Below are 22230 nucleotides of genomic sequence, written 5' to 3'. Positions count from 1 at the left end.
GTTTGTTTTCTTACAGCAAACAACATTTGTTTCTATGGAGAATGCTCTTACTACTGTTCAACAGAACATGCCCTATGCGGAAAGCCAGATCAGATAGAAGGATCCTTGGCTGCTTTCCTCCCGGACTTGTCCTTAGCAAAACGGAAGACGTGGAGGAATCCATGGAGACGTTCATACCATAAACGCAAAAAAGCAGAGTAAGTGCATGTTATTCAGCTATACAATAATACAGGTTGTACACTGTATGCTTAGGAGAGACAAGTCTCAGTAATGATCATCAGTTCCATCTGTTTTCCATCACTCGCCCATTATGGTGTACTGTCATAAAATGTTATTATGTAATATAATATTAACTTGATTGTCAGTGGCTCAAGAAGTTAGATGCAACCCTAAGGCTGCTTGGGAAACATGGACACCTCCATAGGTCATAGGCTGTATGCATGTTTTCCAGGCCCCCCTAGGGCTGCATCTAACTTCTTTAGCCACCAGTAATCAAATGTTGAGTGTTCGGGTTCAGACAAACCTAAACCCATTGGTAATATACTTGTATATAAACTATATAAAATATACTACCGCACGAGTAAATATAACCATACAATGCTCAAATAAAAACAGCATATCAAGACCAAATACAAGCTCCATACATTGTCCTAATATGCTCATATAGCACCAATATAATATACTGTACCTATATATAAAGTGATGGGATAACAGTGCTATGGAAATTGCTCTCCAATTTTTAGCTTTGTGGCTGTTAAAGATTTACAACTCCTAACATGATAGGAGTTGTAGTTTTGCAGCAGTTGGAGAACCACAGGTTGGAAAACACCGCTATAAAATGTCTACATAGAATTGCTATTCAATTGATATTAAAATCCATGGTGGCTAAAAGCTATTGGGTGCTGGGTTACTGGTGTTGCTGTATGCAGGCAAATGGTAGGAAACCACTTTAATGTCTTCAGCTAATAATTCAAAAGTGAGTTTGCAGCACCTGCAGCATTTATTCCCTGTCTGCTTCTGTTTCAGCATGCTGTAAAAAACCTTATTCTTCCCTATATGTCCAAATAAATATATTTGTATGTATGACAGGGAGATGGTGATATAGGTACAAAGAACTGGTCAGTTCATCCAGGGGTGTTGCTTGAGCTGAGACAAGGATTTTGCAGTTCGCACCTGCCCGCAGACTCTGGTAGCCGTGCGCATCTCCGCTGCTACCAAAGGCTTCATTCTATGGTTTGCCACATTCCGCCGTCCACTCGAAGAATGAGCGGACTCATTCTTTGGACGGACGGTGGAATCTGGCAAACCATACAATGGAGTCTATGGGAACAGCGGACATGCAACAGAGCTGCCAACAGAGTTCGCGAGCAGGTGCAAGCTGCGGTTCCGTCGGGATTCCGTAGTGTGTACCCTATATTAGTAAGTTATGTATCTTTGGGTGATGGTTTTATTTTAATACAATTTTCTGATACTGAAATACCACTCTAAATCATAAGCTACTAGATCTCCTTAAAGACAGATCATGCTATATATCCACATCAGTCTGGAATGCTGAGAGTCATAACTTCTAATACTTTTTATAACCGGCCGACTCTATACTATTGTGCATATTAAGATCCGTCACTTATCATTGTAACGTTGAAATGACTAAAGTTTATTGCTCTTTTGTTTCGGCTAATAGCCAGATGTTTAGCACTCGGATACAGCGATAAATGCATGTTACTGCGATAGCCGCATTATAATGTATGACATTCTTCTTAAACTTGCAGTGTACATCTTATTTTATAGCTCCATTTACTCTCTAAAAAGCAAATCCTTTGGGTGACCTTAAAGTGAAGAATACCATGCAGAATTTGGAAGTAACCCACGAAACGCTCTATATTACATAAAGCCTTCATATTAGCACCCAATAAGACCGTAAGGAAATGGATACATTTCCACCTTTATGGATATATAGCATCTAATGCGGTCGTGTTTATGGGCATCTGAAATCTTATCGGGCCGGTTGCTATGTCTATTGCATTGCACGTCTGTATTCTGTTCATTCATCATTCCTGGCAGCTATGTGGATATGATTTCTGAAGACTTATCCCTTCAGATCTTATTATAGGGGAGGATGGAGCCGAGCGGTGGGTTGGCAGGGCTGATGTGTCATCAGATTATTGCTTGATTACCCTCTCCCTACATAGCATTAACCCTTTTGGAGATTTGCTTAATCCTGCTTGTTAAAGAAACACTAAACCTAAGTCTCTTATCTCTCTTCCTCTGTCTTTGACTGTAATTTATTATTTCCTATGAGCAGCCACTTTGAGGCTTGTGAGAATCAGGCAAACATGATACCTGCACAGTTCCCTATGGCCGTGGAGCCCGATAAAACATCCAAAAAAATTAGACTATCTTCACATGATTCTCTTCATCCTAGGGTTTCTTGGACCCACCATTGGCAATAATTCTGACGGTCTTTCCTCTATTTATACAGAACATATCCCTGTCTGTTTTTAAATTACATAGTGAACTTGGACGCTTCAGCCCCCATACATACTTTATGAATTGAACCCACCGGTTTCACCAGGCTTCCCTGATAATGTTGGGGTACTGGAGTATCAGGGATATAAGATACCACTAGGGAAGTCTGCCACCTTCTTTTCAGATACAACTATTACCATTATTACTAGTTCAGGAATCCTCTAATCAATATACTAAATGGGATCTCCTTGCAAATGTGTATGAAGTAGACATTAGGGGACATTTATTAAGTCCGAAGTTTTTTATGCCGGACTTAAAAATGTCCCCGCATCTCCGGCACTACAGAGATTTATGTAGAGGCGTACTGCCTCTACATAAATCCCGTACGCTCCGGTGCGCACAGCCGAAAACCTACGCCAGCTGAGGACTGGAGTACATTTTCCGCGTATCTTTAAGAGAAAAAAATGCTGAATCGCCCCCTCCACAAGCCCTCCCCCCCCCCCCCCGGCGTTCATGGCGGAAAATGCCGATTTGCTAATATTTTATTAGCAAAACGGCCGATTTGCGAATAAAATATTCGCAAATCGTCTCTTTAAACCACCAGGATTTTCTATTAAAGGAGAAGTCCGGCCATTAAGAAAACCTGGCAGCCGGCAGGGCAGGGTGAAATTTGATACGGAGTAGGAACTTACCTCTCCCCATGCCCTCAGGACCCCGCCAGAAGTTGCGTTTCTCCAAGTTGTGATGACGTGCTGTCCCGGGTGATGGACTGGCTGCTAAGCCAGTTAGTGACTGGAACAACGTCCCGCCCTAGTCACTGACTGGCTGAGCGGCCAGTCCATCAGCTGGGTCCTGACGTGTGCAGCGCTGAGATCCCATAGCCCGGCGGGGTCCCGAGGCTGACTATCATATGACAGCCTTTATCTTTGCCTATAATAGACATATTCTATAAAACCTCTCCATGAGTCCACCTCTCCACCTCTTTTGGCAAACCAGCCCTTTGTCCAGATCAGATCAGATTTATATTTATACATATTTTATTTCCGCCATATGTATACATCCTGGAAATCTTCTTTGAGTACCACCCACCTAGAAAACCACTTCTCAAAGCAATTTTCGGTGGTCATCTCAAAGAGCTTCCACCATGTCAAGTTACAGTATTTGTAAATGATCCCATAATAAATATAGCCTGGTGGAAAGTGATTGGCTCCAAATTCTTATTAAAATGGGATTGTCCCCTATAATCTTTATCATTATTGTGTTAAATACTCATTTAGTCTCTAGCCATTATTTCAGCAGGTGGATTGAAAATCACCAGTAATTGTCAACTAAAGCAATGCCAGACTAGCCCACCAGTAGATTCCTCATTCTTAAGGTGCCCACATACACCTTATACTAAACTCAGCAAGTTCAGCAGACACCACAATGTGTATGGGTGCTCCCTGACTCTTTACAACATCAGCTGAATTTTCAATACCCAAGCCTATTGTTCTGTGATGGATAAGCCGGTGTCAGATGGGAAACACATAAAGGTTTGACCATGCCAAATGTTCATGTGCATGGGGAGGAATGGAGAGATAACTGTTGGCCAAATGATCAGTTGTCTGACAGTTATTGAATGTGTCCCTGTACTTTACCCTGGTTAAAATGACCTGGGCTTGCTATTTACCATATAAAGGATTGGTAAGTCAGGGGAAATAACTTTCTTGCAAAATTTTAAGTTCAATAAAAGGTTCACAAACTGTTGCTGCAGAGAGGCACATGCTATCTTGGTTAGAGATAAGCGCAACGTCAGCATATTCGAATCCAGATGCTCAGCATTTGGATACCGGTCGCTGAAGAACTTGGTTCAGGCCTAGGGAAGCCATAGGCTGTTCCCATATTGTTCCAGACTCCCTATGGCTGCATCCAACTTCAGGGCCGGGACAAAGGGTAGGCCAGGGTAGGCGATGGCCTAGGGCGCCATCTAGTGGTAAATTACAGGGGGGCGCAATTGCAGTCTCTCTGAAAAATATTTTTTTTTTTACTCCAGGCTCCTGTATTCTGCCTCCTGGTGGCTGCCGAGCGCTGCCCCTGCGTGCTCACATACCATCAGTGCCTCATATCCCCCTCACCTGCAGCAGCATCAGCCCTGAAGCTGCTGCAGGCTCCAGCCCTGCGCTTCTGACAGCAACCCCCGTGGATCTCATATGCCGACGGGCGGGACGGGCTCCGGCCGCTAGCAACGCCCTAAAGTAGGTGAGAAGTGCAGCTGAGTAGTGAGGCAAGCTGCCTCATGATCAGGATGGGGGGCGGGGGGGGTTGTTTATGGCAGTATGTGTCACAGGCAGGAGCACACAGACAGCGTCCTGCAGCGTCTGGCAGTGATCCCTGGCTGCTGCTATTAGGGGTCACACAGAGGCTACAGGACGTGGGCTCCGGTGTGTGCTGGACCCCCTCCCCCCTGCACCATGTGATTTCCCTGCCTCTTCCTGGTGAGACTAGTGTGGCAGTCGGGACGATGGAGGAGACGGCTGCTGTGAGAGGACCAGAGCCTGCTGCTTCTGCTGCCATGGACCAGGACTACTACCCCCAGCATGCTGCTAGATGGAGTAAGTATACTGTACATGTAGTGTGTAATGTGTATGAATGTAGGTATATGATGCATGAATGTAGTGTGTGTTACATGTCATGTGTGTAGTGTGTGGACTACTAGATGGTTTGGATTTGTATGTGTTTTCATGGATGTGTATATATATATATATATATATATATATATATATATATATATATATATATATTAGTGTATGTGTGTATGTGTATCAGCACTGCTGACTCCACTGTCCAGCAGAAGTGTAGCAGTGAATGTACTGTACATAGGAGCTGCAGCCGTTCTCTGGCCTCATCAGTCCTATGTAATTGCTGCAGTTGATCAGTGATTGGCTGCAGCTCCTATGTATAGTGTATGATGATGTCACTATTTATTGAGAAAAAAATAAGGTAGTATTGAGTCCTTAGGTGGCCACTGTATGGCAGTAATATTGGTCTGTATATAGTGTATATATAGTCATTATGTGGTGGTCACTATGGCGGTAATATTGTTCTGTATATGGTATATATAGAGTCATTATGTTGCGGTCCCTGTATGGCGGTAATATTGGTCTGTATATAGCGTGTATATAAAGTCATTATGCGGCAGTCACTGTATGGCGGTAATATTGGTCTGTATACAGTGTATATAGATTCATTATGTGGCTGTCACTGTATGGCAGTACTATTGGTCTGTATATAGTGTATATAGGGTCATTATGTGGCTGTCACTGTATGGCAGTAATATTGGTCTGTATATAGTGTATATAGGGTCATTATGTGGCTGTCACTGTATGGCAGTAATATTGGTCTGTATAGGGTCATTATGTGGCTGTCACTGTATGGCAGTAATATTGGTCTGTATATAGTGTGTATATACAGTAGAGTCATTATCTGGTGGTCAGTCTATGGCGGTAATATTGGTCTGTATATAGTGTGTATAGTGTCCTTATGCAGTGGTCAGTCTATTGCGGTAATATTGGTCAGTATATAGTGTATAGAGTCATTACCACTATAGAGTGACCGCCACATAATGACTCTCTATGTACATTATATACAGACCAATATTACCGCCATACACTGACAACCACATAATGGCTCTATATATACACTATATACAGACTAATATTACCGCATAGAGTGACCACTGTATAATGACTCTATATATACACTATATACAGACCAATATTACCGCCATAGACTGACCGCTGCATAATGACTCTATATACACTATATACAGACTAATATTACCGCATATAGTGGCTGCCACAAAATATATGTCTGTATAAAGTGTATATAAAGTCATTATGTGGCGGTCACTCTATGGCGGTAATATTAGTCTGTGTATAATACATATAGAGTCATTATGCAGTGGTCAGTCTATGGTGGTAATATTGGTCTGTATATGGTGTGTATATATAGAGTCATTATGTGGTGGTTACTCTATGGGGGTAATATTGTTCTGTATATGGTGTATAAATAGTCATTATGTGGCGGTCATGGTGTGGTGCTAATATTGGCCTGTATATAGTGTCATTATGTGGTGGTCATGGTGTGGTGCTAATATTGGTGTGTATATAGTGTCATTATGCGGTGGTCTCTCTATGGCGGTAATATTGGCCTATATATAGTTTGTTTTCTTAACGGTATGGATATTTTTTTTTCCCCTTAAACAATGATCCTTTTATATTAAATGTGTTTAAAAGTGTGTATACATGTCTTTTTTATGCAGATATATATAAGTGTTTTGTTTTTTTTTCGGGGGGGGGGGGGGCGCCATTTGCCTTCTCTGCCTAGGGCACCAAAACTCCTTGTCCCGGCCCTGTCCAACTTCTTCCACCACCATTATTCTAATGCTGAATGATCAAGCTCAAGCATGCTAGAATTGCACTCGTCTTTAGTCTAGGTTCCTATTTTGGGATTATTGATAAGACATGTCCGGTTCTCCAAAAGTGTGCCTCATCTATGTAGCAGATATTTTATTGCCTGCCATAGTTAGGTCTAAAGCCCCTTTATTAAGCTAATGTCGCAGACACTAGTCTCAATTATTTAGCTTTCTCACCTAGATGAGGAATACTGTATGGTCCACGACTTCCTGCACTGTTAATGCTTAGGCGACTGTTAACAAAGGAACAGACTGACTGCAGTGCTTACAAATATCACTGCCTTAATTAGACAGAATGTAAAAATAACTCAAAGGGGACGATATGCTGCGGAGAATTCTTCCATGCATTAGTCACTTTGGTCCAGAATAAATAAAGCAGCAAAGATGAATTATACAGTGAAAAGAGATCTAATGCTACAGACAAATGCTTTTAATGCACATTGAATTGGCTTAAGATGTTTGCTTCAGATGTGGCTTTCACTGACTGCATGGTTGAATAACAGCTGCGCAGTTGCAAAAAATATCTCCATATCAGCTGGAAAGAGAACTTGCTTTACATGGGTTGCTTATTCTAAAATTGCTTTCACTTAACCATGTATTTTCTATAAGAAAAGAGCCTAAAGCCATACTATTCACATATTCTGCGGGCTGACCCTCCAGACTGACATCTCTACTTTTAATTGTACAAAACTCTGCTACTTGATCACGTGAATTTGTAAAAATAAAGCAAAAAAGACTATAAAAGCTTTTTGATCCATATGTTGGTTCATCTGAACTTCTTGGGCTCTTTCTTGACCAAGGTTCCTATTGTCTCACATCCTGGGGAACCTCTTCAGGAACCTCTTGTGAACTAGTCCAACTCTGATAATGTGATATCATTGAGGTATAAAAGCCAGTTCACACAGAGTAAAATCAGTGGACTTCCAGAGAGTTCTGCCGCAGAATCCCGCCTGCCTAAATGTGACACTGTCTCTCTATGGGATGGCTTGTGCCGCTTAGGCAGGCGGGAGTTCTGCCGGGGATTTACTGCGTATGAACTGGCCCTAACTAAAATAACATTCTTACTTTTGAAGAAACCATGACTGAAAGTTCCATCGACAGATGATGTTGGTGGATATATGGGTTGGGTGTGATTGAAAAATCACTGCACAATCCGATTGTTCTTGAATACATAAGCCACATCCAAAGCTCTCTGGCTGTGGCCTAACCCTTCTCTCCCCATAGAAAACAAAGGATTGCTTGGCCTTGCTAAGCATTCCTGTGTATAGAAAGGACAGGGGGACATAAAGGACAGATTGTTTGGCCATCAGTTATTGAAGGTGTTTGCCTATTTCTATTCTTGCTAACAAAAAAAAAAAATCCCAACATAACACCCCATTATAGGTCAATTAAGTCATGGGGTAATGTTTGGATCTTTTATAGATCCGATCCACCATTTGGTTGCAATAGTAGAGCTACATTTGCTGTCAACATGTCCAAAACCACAACCCTAAACAAAACCCCATACCCCATTATAAGTCAACTGATTGAGTCAAGTGTTTTTGTGATCAGTTCCAGAATTTGATCATTAAAGGGGTAGTGCAGCGCTAAAAAATTATTCACAGAATAACACACATTACAAAGTTATACAACTTTGTAATGTATGTTATGTCTGTGAATAGCCCCCTTCCCAGTGTCCCACCACCCCCACCCGTGTACCCCGAAGTGTGTGGTGCATTATACATTACCTGATCCGTGTCGAGGCCGTCCGCCATCTTGTGCCAAACGTCATCTCGGACGGACGGCCGCACTAGCGCCGCACTACCCCTTTAATCAGGAACCACAATGAAATCCCCTATAAGAAGTCAATGTATAAACCAGGTGTTGTTGAAATCCAATGTATGTGAGATCCAGCAGAGCATAGTGGGAATTAATGTGAGTAGAGACGTAGGGCAATGCTAGCTCTCACGCCTAGGTATGGACCCCTATAACAGGGACGGACATAGAGAAAACAGAGGGACCCTGTACAAGACCATTATTCTCCAATAGTGCCCCCTCTTATTACCCAGCATTATTGAGGCTATAAAATGTACTCTAATAGTAGGACTGTGCTTTCAGGGTGGCAGTGGGCTCAGAAACTACACACAGGCACAAGTTATACATATAATATTACATCTACTTTCTTTTCTGCCTCCAATGTATGTATTGTTATGTAACTGCACTATATACCTACATCTCTACCTGCACTGAACTGTGCCAGACCGAACATTAATGGATATTGCCATATAGAAATGTAACCTGAATAGTACATCCGCATCACATACAGGCCCACGCTGATAGGATTAATGAACATCATTTCTATAGAGATGGATGATTTTTTTTCCCCCTGAGATTGGAAAGAATGATAATGGCCGCTCTTTGTACGTCCTGTTCTCTGCATTTTTCTAAGATGTATTTGTGTTATGCATTTCCTCAGCGTGGGGTAAAGATGAATTCTAGGTATAAAAATATCGGATCAGTCTTTGTTTTGGTCTCTGAACGCAGAACCTATATGAGAGGACACGTAGCACAGCCCTTTGTGCTGAGAATGTTCCACGCTTAATAAAAGAATCTTACACAAGGGGATTTCAGAAGGATATGGAAAACGCCTCATCATCCAGCTGATGGATTTGCTATGCCGAATGAAATGCAGAGTATCTCATTATTCAAGAACTTGGTGCAGTTCCAGACTAGGCCCTAATGCAAAATCCATCCATGCTGCTTTCTTAAGAGCCAAATACTTATCCAGGGGGTTAATAAAGTAGCATAAGGTTTGCCTATAAATCCTCTATCAGGACAATTAATATTGATAATATAGATAATATTTCAGCCTAGAACTCCTGCAAACTGCTCCCCAGAAAGTCAACTATAAGTAAATATATCTATACCTGTATACTGCAACTTTAATGGGTCATATAGAAGTCTAGCAAGCACCAAAAATAAATTAATATATTAATTAAAAAAAACAATTTATATAAAAAAAACACAATTCTATTTAAAAGAAATAATAAATTAAATATGCAGATATTGTTTTATAAAGTCTAACAAGATAACAAAGAAGTCGGCATTATCTCTACACCAGTTCAACAGCAACACTCAGACTACATACGTGGCCTGTTTGTAGTCTGTAACCAGGGAGACGCAGAGGTCTGCACAGGAGCTGTAGACACTAGAAAGTTATTATTATTATTATTATCATTATTATTATTATTAGTATTATTTACGATGCTTTGGGCCAACAAAATATTCTGGAAATATTCTTGAATAAAAATCTCCTCCTGCTATGTGTACAGCTATTATTTACAGCCAGTTATTCCCTTGGCTACAGACTACAAACACAATTTATGTGTAGCCTGATCCTTGTTGCTTCAGTCTGTGTCCAAACACATAGTTCTACAGAGAAGCTGTGCACTTTAAGGGCTAGTTCACACTGAGCAAAACAGGCAGAAATTCTAAGCGGAAATCCCACCACGGACTCTGCTCGGAATTCCTTCTGCGTTACTGTCTTAATGTGATGTGTCACGTGCCTTCCTTCTTCACCGCTTTCTGCTCAAAGAATTGACATGTCAATTCTTTAAGGGGAGAGCGGAGGCACGCAAGACATCACATTGAGACAGTGAGGCAGGTAGGATTCCAAGCAGAGTCTGCGGCGGGGGTTCCGCTTGGAATTTCCACCTGTTTTCTTCAGTGTGAACAGACCCTTAAGCAGGTACAGGTTTTTAATCGTAATTTGTTACACTGCATGTACACCCCTCATTTTGATAATGGCAACACTGGCTAAAATAATAGTTTATAAAATTGATCGTTATGTATATACTAATCCAAATTTGTGTTCAATTCCAGATGGGAAGTTGACGGTGACTACTGTGAAGGAGTGAAGCAGACACCGCCATATGATAGTGGCAGCAGGCTTCTAGACGTCATCGATATGACAGTGTTTGACTTTCTCATGGGTAAGACATGTGTATTGTTTTATATTAAATGCATTAAACTACTTATTTGATCTCCTTATTCAACACAACCCCATCCCTACATGAATATGAGGGCTGTATGTGCATTAGAAAAGATGCTGTTTTCCACAGAATTTAGTCAGATATTGGCTTATTTTTATTTCTCTTTTGCATATACTGGGTTAAAATAAAAGAAAATAAATTCATTGACTTTAAAACTGTAATTGTATTTAAAAGGCATTTTGTTCCCGCCCACAGGCAACATGGATCGCCATCATTATGAGACATTTGAGAAGTTTGGAAACGAGACGTTTATAATTCACTTGGACAATGGACGAGGGTAAATATTCATAAGTATGAGTATGACTACAATAGCATCATATACTATGTATACATAATTGTACTCATTACAAGACAATACGCTATAAAAACCATCTGATTAACTGAGCCATATACATTGTAATATACAGAGAAATAGATGCGGCAGCAGAGCTATTTACATGGAAGACAAAGTAAAAGAGCTATGAGTGCATCCCCACCCACTGAACTACTCTCTGAAGTGCACAAGATTACGTTTGCTATATCTAAAAATCCTGACCAGATTTATAAGTGGGTACCAGAAAAATATCTGTGTGTCCAGCATAGGAGGTTTCCCAATATTTTATAACTCATACTGTATGTTCAATTCCACCTCACCCCTAAGTAAGATGAATGATTTGATGAGCAGGTTCTTCTTGCCTGTTTATATGAAATCTGGAAGCCAGACCATCGAGAACCACTCAACAGGGCATTTGGGCAAGTGGATAAGAGTTATTATTTTTAGCTTAGATAAAGCCTAGGCACAAGCATTGTATTCTGAAGAATGGAAAGGCTGGTGCCCTTTACAGTGGATAGCTATAGCCATGCACCTGTGCTGTTTTCTGATCTAGTGGACATACGTCTTTTTGAACTCTATTAACTTTGTATCTTGTGGCCCTCTGGCTGTTTCCAAAACTCAGAGCATGTTGGGAGCAGCAGTTTTTCAATAGCTGGAGACTTACAGGACAGATACCACTGACTAAAGATTTCAGATATTTGTGAGCTGACAAGTTATCCCCCCTGATCTGCCTTGACCCAAGTACTCTCAGCTAGGCCAAGTGTTCTGAATGGTGAGGCAGGAAAAAGCCACTATGAGACTCTTCTGGCAGCAGCTGGATACAAAATGATCGGTGATGTTAAAATTCAAAAAGCACAACTCTTCTTTTCCCCAACCTCAGGGAAGAGGGAGAGTCAAGAGGTCAAGAGGCCCCCATACATATTAGATGGTGTGCCAATCCGGCCAAAATCGACAGGTTTGACCACTATTAAAGTGAATGTACCATCAGGGAACTTTTTTTTTTTTTTACATTACCCGGTCAGAGCCACCATGGGGATCCCAGTGGCGCAGTTCTTTTTTCAAGACTGGTTCCCTCGCTCGGCACTGTTTATTCTTAGGCACCGGCATGGTCTATGCACTAGAGGTGGGCCTGGTACATTCGCTTTAATCGAATGTGTATGGCCATCTTTAAAGGACATTTTTCTTTTACGCTATAAAATAAACACAATCACTGTACTTATAGGGTCATTCTGTATGTGTCAACACCCTACAGTGGTACATTTTATGATGGGTAGGTAGTGAGACTACTATCATGTTATGTACTTTACTTGCACAATACAATGATCCATATGATGTTGGTTTTGCCACCCAAGACATAAAGGTCTGGTATATGTTTTTCCCCTGGAATCCTTACCATGACCAATGGGCCAATTCTTCATCCTCTTGTCTGCTAATAATATACTTCCTCTAGGGAGGGGAGTCCTGGCCATGTGCAAAGTAGAACCAACCAGGACTTCAATCCACATGATCCATCCCTTGCTCATTCTCTGCTCCCTTCCTGTTTTATCATCCATTCAGGGCTATGAATAATACACAATGAGGACTATGTACATGAACAATAAACAATGAGGCACAGCACACTTTACATATCATGAATTAAAATAATAATAAAACAATATATCGATTATACAAGCCCGTGCATTCTTCCATCACCTTGCCATTGAGCTCATGTGCTTCCATGTAATTGTGCCGTAATAAAAACCCCACAACAAATAGTCTGCAACTCCCACAGTCGCCTTGTATTGTTGTATAGAGCTACTGACGGTGTATTCTTAAACTTTACTCTTATCGCTATATTGTGTCTGCGGTTACCATGGTAATAATACCACTTTGTGTCAGCGGATAAAAAAAGATTGGTTTTGACCTTGAAAATATAATCTAATGTTATAAAAGCTCGCGCCTTTTCAATGCTGCATAATGCAATGCAAGTAGGCGATGATGGGAACGGGAAAATAATGCAATATACAATATATGGTATATACACACATAAATACTTTACAGGTGAATTTTGACACTTAGTTAATAGACTGACCTATTGTTTTCTATAAAAGAAATAACACTGGGTATACAGCCACTCTGACAATAAGAAGTGCAGCGGCCATATTGGTTTTCAATTTAGGTAAAACATTGTTGATTAAAAATGCTAAAAACCTGACTATCTGTCTCGGTATAGCGCCACAATGAGAAAAAATCTTTGTATATTGGTATATAATTAAACATATACATGGGTAAAGTATGGGCCCTTAGGATCCTCTGGGTTCTGAAATGTATGGACGTTTGTCAATTAGCCAGACAGAATGAGTACAATGATCTTCTGTCTCTCACTCTGGATGACCCAAAACATACAGTACATACATTACATAGATAACTGTGTAATACTTCCTTTCTCCTGTGGTGGTCCAGTTGAACACTTGCTGCCAGGTTCCGGGGTGATAGAAGATAGCGTCGGTCTGCTGACGCTGCTCCTATTCCACGGGGTGATGGCAGCAGATCGTTGCTACTGTATATTAGTGGTTTGTCTTTCAACATGTTGAAAGACAAAGGACAGCAACGATCAGCCGACATCATTCATGCCCGGTTCATCATTGCCTTCTTTTACACAATCGTATTGTGTAATAAAGCCTTAAGCAAACCTAGACGAATCTAACTGCTAATAGCCCCCTATTGTGCATGGAGCGCTGAGGATGAAGATATGTCTTTTATCCTCGGCGCCGTTCCTGAGCAAGTGAAGGCAAGCGGGAAGGCTGTTAGGAGTACTGGGGGCAAGGCTATGGCCACAAGAGCACCGATCTGGTGGCAGGCCCCTGGCCAGCCCGCTCGATTGATAATCGTTACAAGGGATGGGTCAGCTGGGGGCTGATTGCCTCTTTAAGGGTAGGATTACATTATCAACTGCACAGGGATAGCAATAGGGACCTATGAGCAAGTAACATTAGTCTAAGCTGCTGATAGTTCCTCTTGAAGCAAATACAAAGCAATGTAACAACAAATCCCTGGACCCTAAAGGAAAATCTGTAAAACAGCCAACCAGGGTCTTTTTAGGCCCCCTGAGACAACAAGCTGTAGATGCAACTGCTACCTCTACTCCCCCTGTACACACAGATATGATTTTTTTGTAGCTCCCGTCACTCCATAGTCTCTGGAGAAGAAGGCTATACTCCACAATGTCCTGAAGACCATAATAATTTATGACCTTTCTGTGTCAATTTACTCCCATTTTTCTCCCTAAAAATAAAGACTACATAGCTAAAATATAATAAATGGCACATGTAAAAGTGTCAATGATCAGCTAAGGAGCAAGAAAACAGACAAATTCTAGGCTGATCTTTTCAAATGCGCTGAAATATGTTATCGGTCGCACAGGGAATGTGTGGCTGACAGCAATATATTTAAACGGCCACACGAACGATGTAGGGGATAGTTGCGGCTTGGCAGCGCTACTGATTGTACCTTTTGAAGGTACTGCAAACAAGCACTGAGACATATCAAAAGTTTTGATTGCTCTCTTTCTCTCCAGATGACTTCAATCTCCATCTCCCTACTAGAGATGGACTCCATAGAAAGTATATAGAATTCTTCTCCTTTAGCAAGATGGGGAGACCAGCGAGCCCCAAAATGAATACCTCACACGTCTACCATTTCTATCTAGTAATCGGTGGGGCTTTGAACACCCAAACCCAGGCTGACCAAAACTTTTGACATCTCTTTTTGACACGTCAAAAGTAGAGATGAGCGAACCTGGAGCATGCTCGAGTTGATCCGAACCCGAACTTTCGGCATTTGATTAGCGGTGGCTGCTGAAGTTGGATAAAGCCCCAAGGCTATGTGGAAAACATGGATATAGTCATTGGCTGTATCCATTTTTTCCAGACAACCTTAGAGTTTTATCAAAGTTTAGCAGCCCCCACTAATCAAATGCTGATCGTTCGAGTTCGGATGGACTCAAACCCGAACCCGGTTCGCTCATCTTTAGACAAAAGTTTTTACAGATGATAGGGACACTTTAATGCATGAACCTTTAACCTAAAATTAGTAGTAGAAGTGGTATAATTGTAATAAGAATATTGGTGTCAACATATTGTATCAGTGGGTAACCCAACTACATTAATGTATTAAAGGACAACATATGGAGCAGTGCCGATACTAGCATCCAAAAAAATTGTCATTTGGCTTCCTATAAAATTGGCGCCAATGAGAGTCAGATGGAGAAATAATATTTTGACCCGGAATGGGGACAAGGGCTAATATAGGAATATGGTGGCGCTATACAAACATTGGGAACCAGTGACATTGTGGTTGTTATTGCACAACCCCGTGGAGCTAAGGCATTGGTTTAGTCCATACTAAAGCTGATCATGTGTGCATATACTGGATTATTTATCATGACACTTTCTTCTTGAATATCTTATTCAGTCTAGAAAAGGAATAATAAAGATCAGAGAGCCTGAACGCGGTTTCTGGGACCTCCAAGTCCCCTACGTGCGTTTACACAGCTCATAGGATGAAAAGGTCTAAATTCTCGGAATAAAACATCTCTTGCATTTCAAAGGGAGATTTGGGATGTCAAAAGATAAAAGATTCTCCCGCTATAACTGTTTTATGGTAAATTGTTTGCTGCAAAATAGACTCAAGACAGATATTAAAGTGACACATAACAGGTTTCAGGAATCATCCGGAGAGGTTGATGTTATTTGCACACGTGGCTGAATGAGTTTTGTAAATGGTTTGTTTTGCCTTTAACAGATTCGGGAAATATTCTCACGACGAGCTGTCTATCCTGGTGCCGCTGAACCAGTGCTGCAGGTATTAATAGTCACAAAGTGGGTCCCAAAATAATATGTGGGTATCTAGAGTTCATGCAGAAAAAAGAGAAAGCAGAGAGCTTCATGTTCAGGACAGGGGTAATTCTCTTGACTGATAGGAATAGTGCCTCACCCCACCATGTGTGCCCCCCTGGAGCAAGACATCCAATAATGCAGGGCCATAGATATATCAGGTACAGAAGTAGCAGACAGACCTGGGCCCTTGTCCTGCATCACTAGTAATAAAGAATTCACATTGCAGGTGAAGAGCACGATGCCTATGGGCACAATATGTTCAGGGAATTTCTCAAAATACACCTCATATGTGAACCAAAAGAAAAAGGCTTACATCTTATGTTCTAAAAGTCCACTGTTTCATTTAGCTAAGTTTGATATTGTAGTCAGGGCCAATTCCAGGTTTTCTGCCACCTGAGGCAAACCTGAAATGATGCCGCCCCATCCCCCGTTCCCACACAGCCCGCGCCAATCTTTCACTTTAGGACCCTCCCAGAAGAGTTAACCGCTAACAGCCGGCCTGATCACCCCCCTCCCCACCGCGACCTTGGGTATTTTACTCACCAAAGCGCGGGAGAAGGTGGGTGACAACAGCGTAGCACCCAATCACCCAATCAGCGTAGCACCCAATCAGCCCAATCAGCAGGCGGTGGGATGAGAGGATAGAGGTAAGCGGCTGCTCAGGGAATGACATGGGCCCTTACTACTGTCATTTTTGTTAAGCTAAAATTAACTAAAAGGACAGTGGTGGGGAAGATTATGCTGCCCCCTTTTCTTTCAGGGATACCAATGTTTTTGATGGAAAGAATAACATAAACTGCACTGATATTCTTGCCGTCCAAAACACAGAGGGAAATCTAACAATCCTCAATAGAAGTCAATGAGATCAGACATGATCTACTGAGATCCATAAATAAAAACAAAGATTCATAAGCAAATGATGGCTCTCTTAGGAACAGCAGCTTCAAAGGTAATGTGCAGAGAGCTGTAGGCTTAGGCAGCTGTCAATTTATATTAGATAGATAGATAGATAGATAGATAGATAGATAGATAGATTAGAGTGTAGCTAGAATTGTTGATCATAACCTGCATAACCTCAGGCATGCATATAACCTGCATCTCACGCATTCCCAAGTCCGATCGTTGAGCATTTAAAACAACTCTGTCCTGGCACCTTGCCGCCCCCAAACCACTTTGTAGAGCTCCTAATGCCGTGCCCAGTTTCCCGATGCTGGTATTTAGAAGAAAAACTACTTTTATCAATGTGGCAGGATGGGCAGTCAAACTGGTGTGGCCTAGAGCATCAGTGCCGCTGGCCTAGGGCACTGATGCTCTAAGCCACACAATTTGGACTGCCTGCCCCGCTGCATTGGTAAAAGTCGTTTTTCTTCAAAATACTGGCACCAGGAGACAGAGCAAGGCAACGTGGTTTGGGGGAGGCAAAGTGCCAGTACAGCCTATGGCTGTATCCATGTTTTCCCGGATTTCCTAGGGCTCCATCCAACTTCTTTAGCCACTGTTATTCGAATGCCGAGTGATTGGACTCAAGCATGCTTAAGTTGTGTTCATATCTATTTATAAGCCATAGGTTAACAACATTGTATCTTCTATCATTTGGCATGTTTCCATATATTTTATAGGCAAATTCCTGTCTAACAATTAATTTATGCTATAAATTTTCCTTCGACAGGATTAAGAAGTCAACGTACCTACGACTCCAACTTCTAGCAAAGGAAGAATACAAGCTGAGTAAACTAATGGAGGAATCGCTTCAAATGGACAAAATTGCTCCTATTCTCTACCAACCACACCTTGAGGCGTTGGACAGAAGGCTCCGGATTGTCCTTAAAGCTGTCAGTGACTGCTTAGAAAAACTTAGCTATGACAATGTCATTGAAAACGATTTGGACTCTGATGTGAACAATAAGACAACTAAGAGGTAGTGACGTAGAATCACTAACCCCCAACCAAGAAGACATAGTCTTGCCGAAGACTGCGAATGCGAATTCAGTGAATTCAGAATAAAGATGAAATTGTTCCCACTGTAGACGAGAAAACCAAGAGGAAAGGATTAGATGATGTGTCTATTACATAATTATATTATACACGGATGAACTCGAGACGAGACGGTCAAAGACCTACAGAATTGGTTTTGGGTTGTAATCATATCCCAATCTTTTTGTACAGATAGGAGGCCTTTATTTAAAAGAAATGAAAAATTTTGTATTTATATATATGGTATAATATTACAAAATGATGACCTACCTACCACTTTTTTTGGAGAAGAAAAAAAAAGGGACAGTATAGTTTTGTTTACCTGTGATGCTGACTTGACTATACCACAACGACGCCTTCAAAATCACTTCAATCCCTTAACTTGAGTATACTGTATCTCCTGCAAGTTCTATTTCTGGAGGTCACAAATCCAAAGTCTTAAGAGTAGATGGTATCAGGACGATTTAATAATCTTCAATGGTGGAAGCTTTACTTGAATGTTAAGCATTGGGATGAACTACTTAATCATTAAAACTAAATGGTGGGCCTTATTGTCTAGATCAGAGGCTGGCAACATGTTGCTCTTCACTTGTTGTGGTCGAAAACTCCCGGCAGGTTTTGTTAGTAGATGACTAACATGCAGGAAGGGAGGAACAAATGGACTGCAGCATTTTGCCTTGGACCTTTCTTGTGGTTTGTAGCCAGGTAGCTGCCTTCCCATGTTTGCTTTTACTATATTTGTGTAAATACTGTATATACCTACATGGATAACAGCTGTATTCCGCAGCTGGGAGCTTCATTTTGCAGCGTTTTTGTGATTTGTTTGCAGCGTGGTAAAAGTGCAATAAAAGATACAGCAAATAATTATCCAAAATATTTCTATGATTTATTGTTCAATTATGACTTTATGATTGCCTTGACTTGTTAAAAAAAAATCTGTGTTTTTTTTCTCCTGCCACATAAAATGTTGATGTTTTAAACTCTAAAAAGTAAAGCATTTAGCAGGGTGTTTCTCCTTGCTCAGTACTGACCTTTTAAAAAAATTACTTCTCCCTTTAAAAGAAAATCTAACTTTAAAGGGGTATCCCGGGCAAGTAAATTGCAGGCTAAAGACTCTTTACTTACCGCCCCCGGACCTCTCGCTTACTTACTGCTGTCTTACCGCCCCCGGACCTCTCGCTGGGCTTCAGCATCTCCTGCACAGCAATGTCACAACCAGGCTGATGGATTACCCGCTCAGCCAATTCACAACTGGGGCATGGTGCCACTAGAGTCACTGATTGGCTGAGCAGGCGATCCATCAGCCATGTCAGGTATCTTCCCCTGGGTTGTGGGCGGAACCCAGGAAAAAATAAATTCTGGTGGGGATCCTGGAGCCTGCAATGTGTCACCTGTGCGAGCACGGGTAGAGGTAAGTAAAGCGTCTTTGGTTTTAAAGTTTGTTTTTTAGGGGTAAATAACATTATGAATATGCATATATCTGTGCTACAAGTATGGTACACATACCTTTACCGATGTGTGTAAGACTGGCAGTATTACAGAGACAGGTCTGTGACACTGTCAGCTCCCACCATGCTCTCCAGATTTCAAGGTGAGACAGCTGTCAATCATTCTAGAATAAGCAGAATGGCAGCTTGAGCTGACAGTGCCACAGGCCCACCTCTGTCATCATGAAATAAAGGATGTCTTTTCTAAAGATGACGGATGCTACTTTCTTCCAGAAAAAGCACCAGTTTTAATCAAACTGAGCTGAAAAATCTTACTGAAACTGAGGACAAGAACAGTTGGTGTTTCTGGAAGAAGGTGGCCATGTTTTTCTAAGCCCGGATAACCCCTTTGGGTCCTTGAATCACAGAAAAAGGAAGTGTTCTCTATCTCAGCGGCTTCACGCCAGTTCGGCCCAGCCAAGAGATGGGGCCCAACTGTCATGAGGCCCCACCTAGGTGACTCTGGTAACCAAATAAATTAAATCAGTGTAAGGGGGGTGACTTAGGTCTTCCTGTGCTGCCTATGATAATAAGGAGGTGGATTAACCTCTGTTAAGTCACAGAGCATGCCCAGACACCTTTCCAATTCATGTAAATTGTCTATGTCCATGAGACTAGCTGTAAAGCGTATATATAAATGCTGTTAAAAACAGCTCAGAAAAGATGGCTGCCATATTGTGCACATAAATTGAAATAGAAAAATTATAATCAGAAAATAAAAACTTGAAAAAGAACATAATTCAGAATCAGGCTCTAATCAGTAATGAAAAAAAATCTAGGTTATAGATTCACATTAACACCAACTAGGAGTCATTTTCTTGCCCTTACATCTTCAGTTTCATCCTTGCACCTATATTTGTACTGAACAGAGCTCAAGGAGCTCCATTCGCTATTTGAATGCTTCAATATTTGTACCTACTTTTGAAGGTTAATAGGTCTACAGCAGGGGCCCTTAACTGGCGGACCGCGGTCCGAACCCGGACCGCGGAGGCCAGCTGTCCGGACCCCTGGTCAGACCTCCTAACCGCCCCGGATCCGGTCCGTTCCGGGGCAGTTAGGAGGTCCCGCTCCCCACCGCACTGCCTCCCGCCCCATAAGCATACTGTCCTTAGGTTGCAGTACGCCTGTGGGGCTGGGGGCAGTGTCGGTCCGGCCCCCGGCTGATTCGCGCTCTCTGGGGATGTCCCGGGGATTCCCCAGCAGAGCGCGCATCACTGACCTCAGTGTACGCCGTCGGCCTGCTCTACCGGAAGTACAGGACGGCGGGGTACACTGAGGTCTGTGGTGCGCGCTCTGTTGGGGAATCCCCGGGACATCCCCAGAGACACGTATCAGCCGGGGGCCGGACCAGGAGGAAAGAAGACAGCCGCAGCGGGGGAACGAGGTGCTAGGTGAGTTGTGGGTTGTTTTTGTTTTTGTTTTTTGTCTGGGGGCCATCTATAAGGGGAGAGCGCACAGGGGGCTATATACTACTGGGGGGGGGAGAGCACAGGGGGCTATATACTACTGGGGGGAGAGCACAAGGGGCTATATACTACTGGGGGGAGAGCACAGGGGGCTATATACTACTGGGGGGAGAGCACAGGGGGCTATATACTACTGGGGGGAGATCACAGGGGGCTATATACTACAGAAGGAGAGCACAGGGGGCTATATACTACAGGGGGAGAGTGCACGGGGGGCTATATACTACTGGGGGAGCAACAGGGGGCTATACACTACTGGGGGAGAGTGCACAGGGGGGCTATACACTACTAAGGGAACAACAGGGGGGGCTATATACTACCAGGGCAGTCACCCCCTTCGTACCTTATATCAAAGGTTTGGTGAGAGAGAAAAAAATGCCAGCTTTTCCGCTAATAAGCAGCAATTCTGTATGTAAATAGTTGAACGTTTGTGAAACGATGTTCAGCTCGGACCTTCACCTGACTATAAACCCCGGTAAGTGGACCCTCACTAAAAGTTGTTAAGTACCCCTGGTCTACAGCATCCCTTTTCTTGCGCTAGGTCAGTGCCCAGGGTCTGTTCCACTTATTTTTTTTTTCCTTGTTTGACGCACTGTTATATCAAGTGCAGGGCCTGAAGGGATGTTAGATGACACAGGGATACTCTGTGCTCTTTGAATTTGATATTATGCCCTCAAGCTCTCATGTGGACAAAAGTCGGTGAATCGTTTTTTTGCCGGAGTGTTCTTTTTTTGCTGATCTTGATGATTAACAGTATTGGTGCAAAAAATGAGCCCCCAACCAGCCCGATAAAAGAGTTTGGGCTCTTAGAAGGCGAGAAGAAGAGCATCAATTACCATTGTTAATGTGCATTGATCTAATTATGTAACAATATCCTAATTGCTGTCAGCGTTATGTGAATGGCAGCAGGGCCTTCGTGATTGATGACCTAACCTCAGAATAAGTCATCAATAGCTGATCGGTGTGATGTTTACACATCAATCCCAGCTTTGGTTATTGTGTAGTGGTCGAGTTGGTTTACCACTCACTGCAATGGGAGCTGGGATTCAGTAACCCAGCATAGACAAGACACAATGTACAGAGCGGTCTACTTTCAGCTCTGTCCTTGGTGTATGTGGGCACCGGAGTCCTGGAAAACAGCTGATTGTCAGAGATGCCGGTAC

At 42.3% G+C, this 22230-nt stretch overlaps 1 protein-coding gene across 1 annotated transcript in view; it reads left to right on the top strand.

The window, feature by feature from the left end:
- The window catches only part of FAM20C (FAM20C golgi associated secretory pathway kinase), a 132663-nt gene extending 113675 nt beyond the window's left edge, over window positions 1-18988 (top strand). The window contains exons 6-10 of the mRNA XM_069982012.1: window positions 17-197; window positions 10781-10890; window positions 11146-11227; window positions 16046-16105; window positions 17810-18988. Of these exons, the coding sequence (XP_069838113.1) occupies window positions 17-197; window positions 10781-10890; window positions 11146-11227; window positions 16046-16105; window positions 17810-18062 (686 nt within the window). The 3' untranslated portion in view covers window positions 18063-18988. The remainder of the gene's footprint in view (window positions 1-16; window positions 198-10780; window positions 10891-11145; window positions 11228-16045; window positions 16106-17809) is intronic.
- The last annotated feature ends 3242 nt before the right edge of the window (window positions 18989-22230 follow it).

The sequence above is a fragment of the Dendropsophus ebraccatus genome, chromosome 9 (genome assembly GCF_027789765.1).
Source record: "Dendropsophus ebraccatus isolate aDenEbr1 chromosome 9, aDenEbr1.pat, whole genome shotgun sequence".
Classification (NCBI taxonomy): domain Eukaryota; kingdom Metazoa; phylum Chordata; class Amphibia; order Anura; family Hylidae; genus Dendropsophus; species Dendropsophus ebraccatus.
This window is presented reverse-complemented; position numbering and strand designations above follow the sequence as displayed.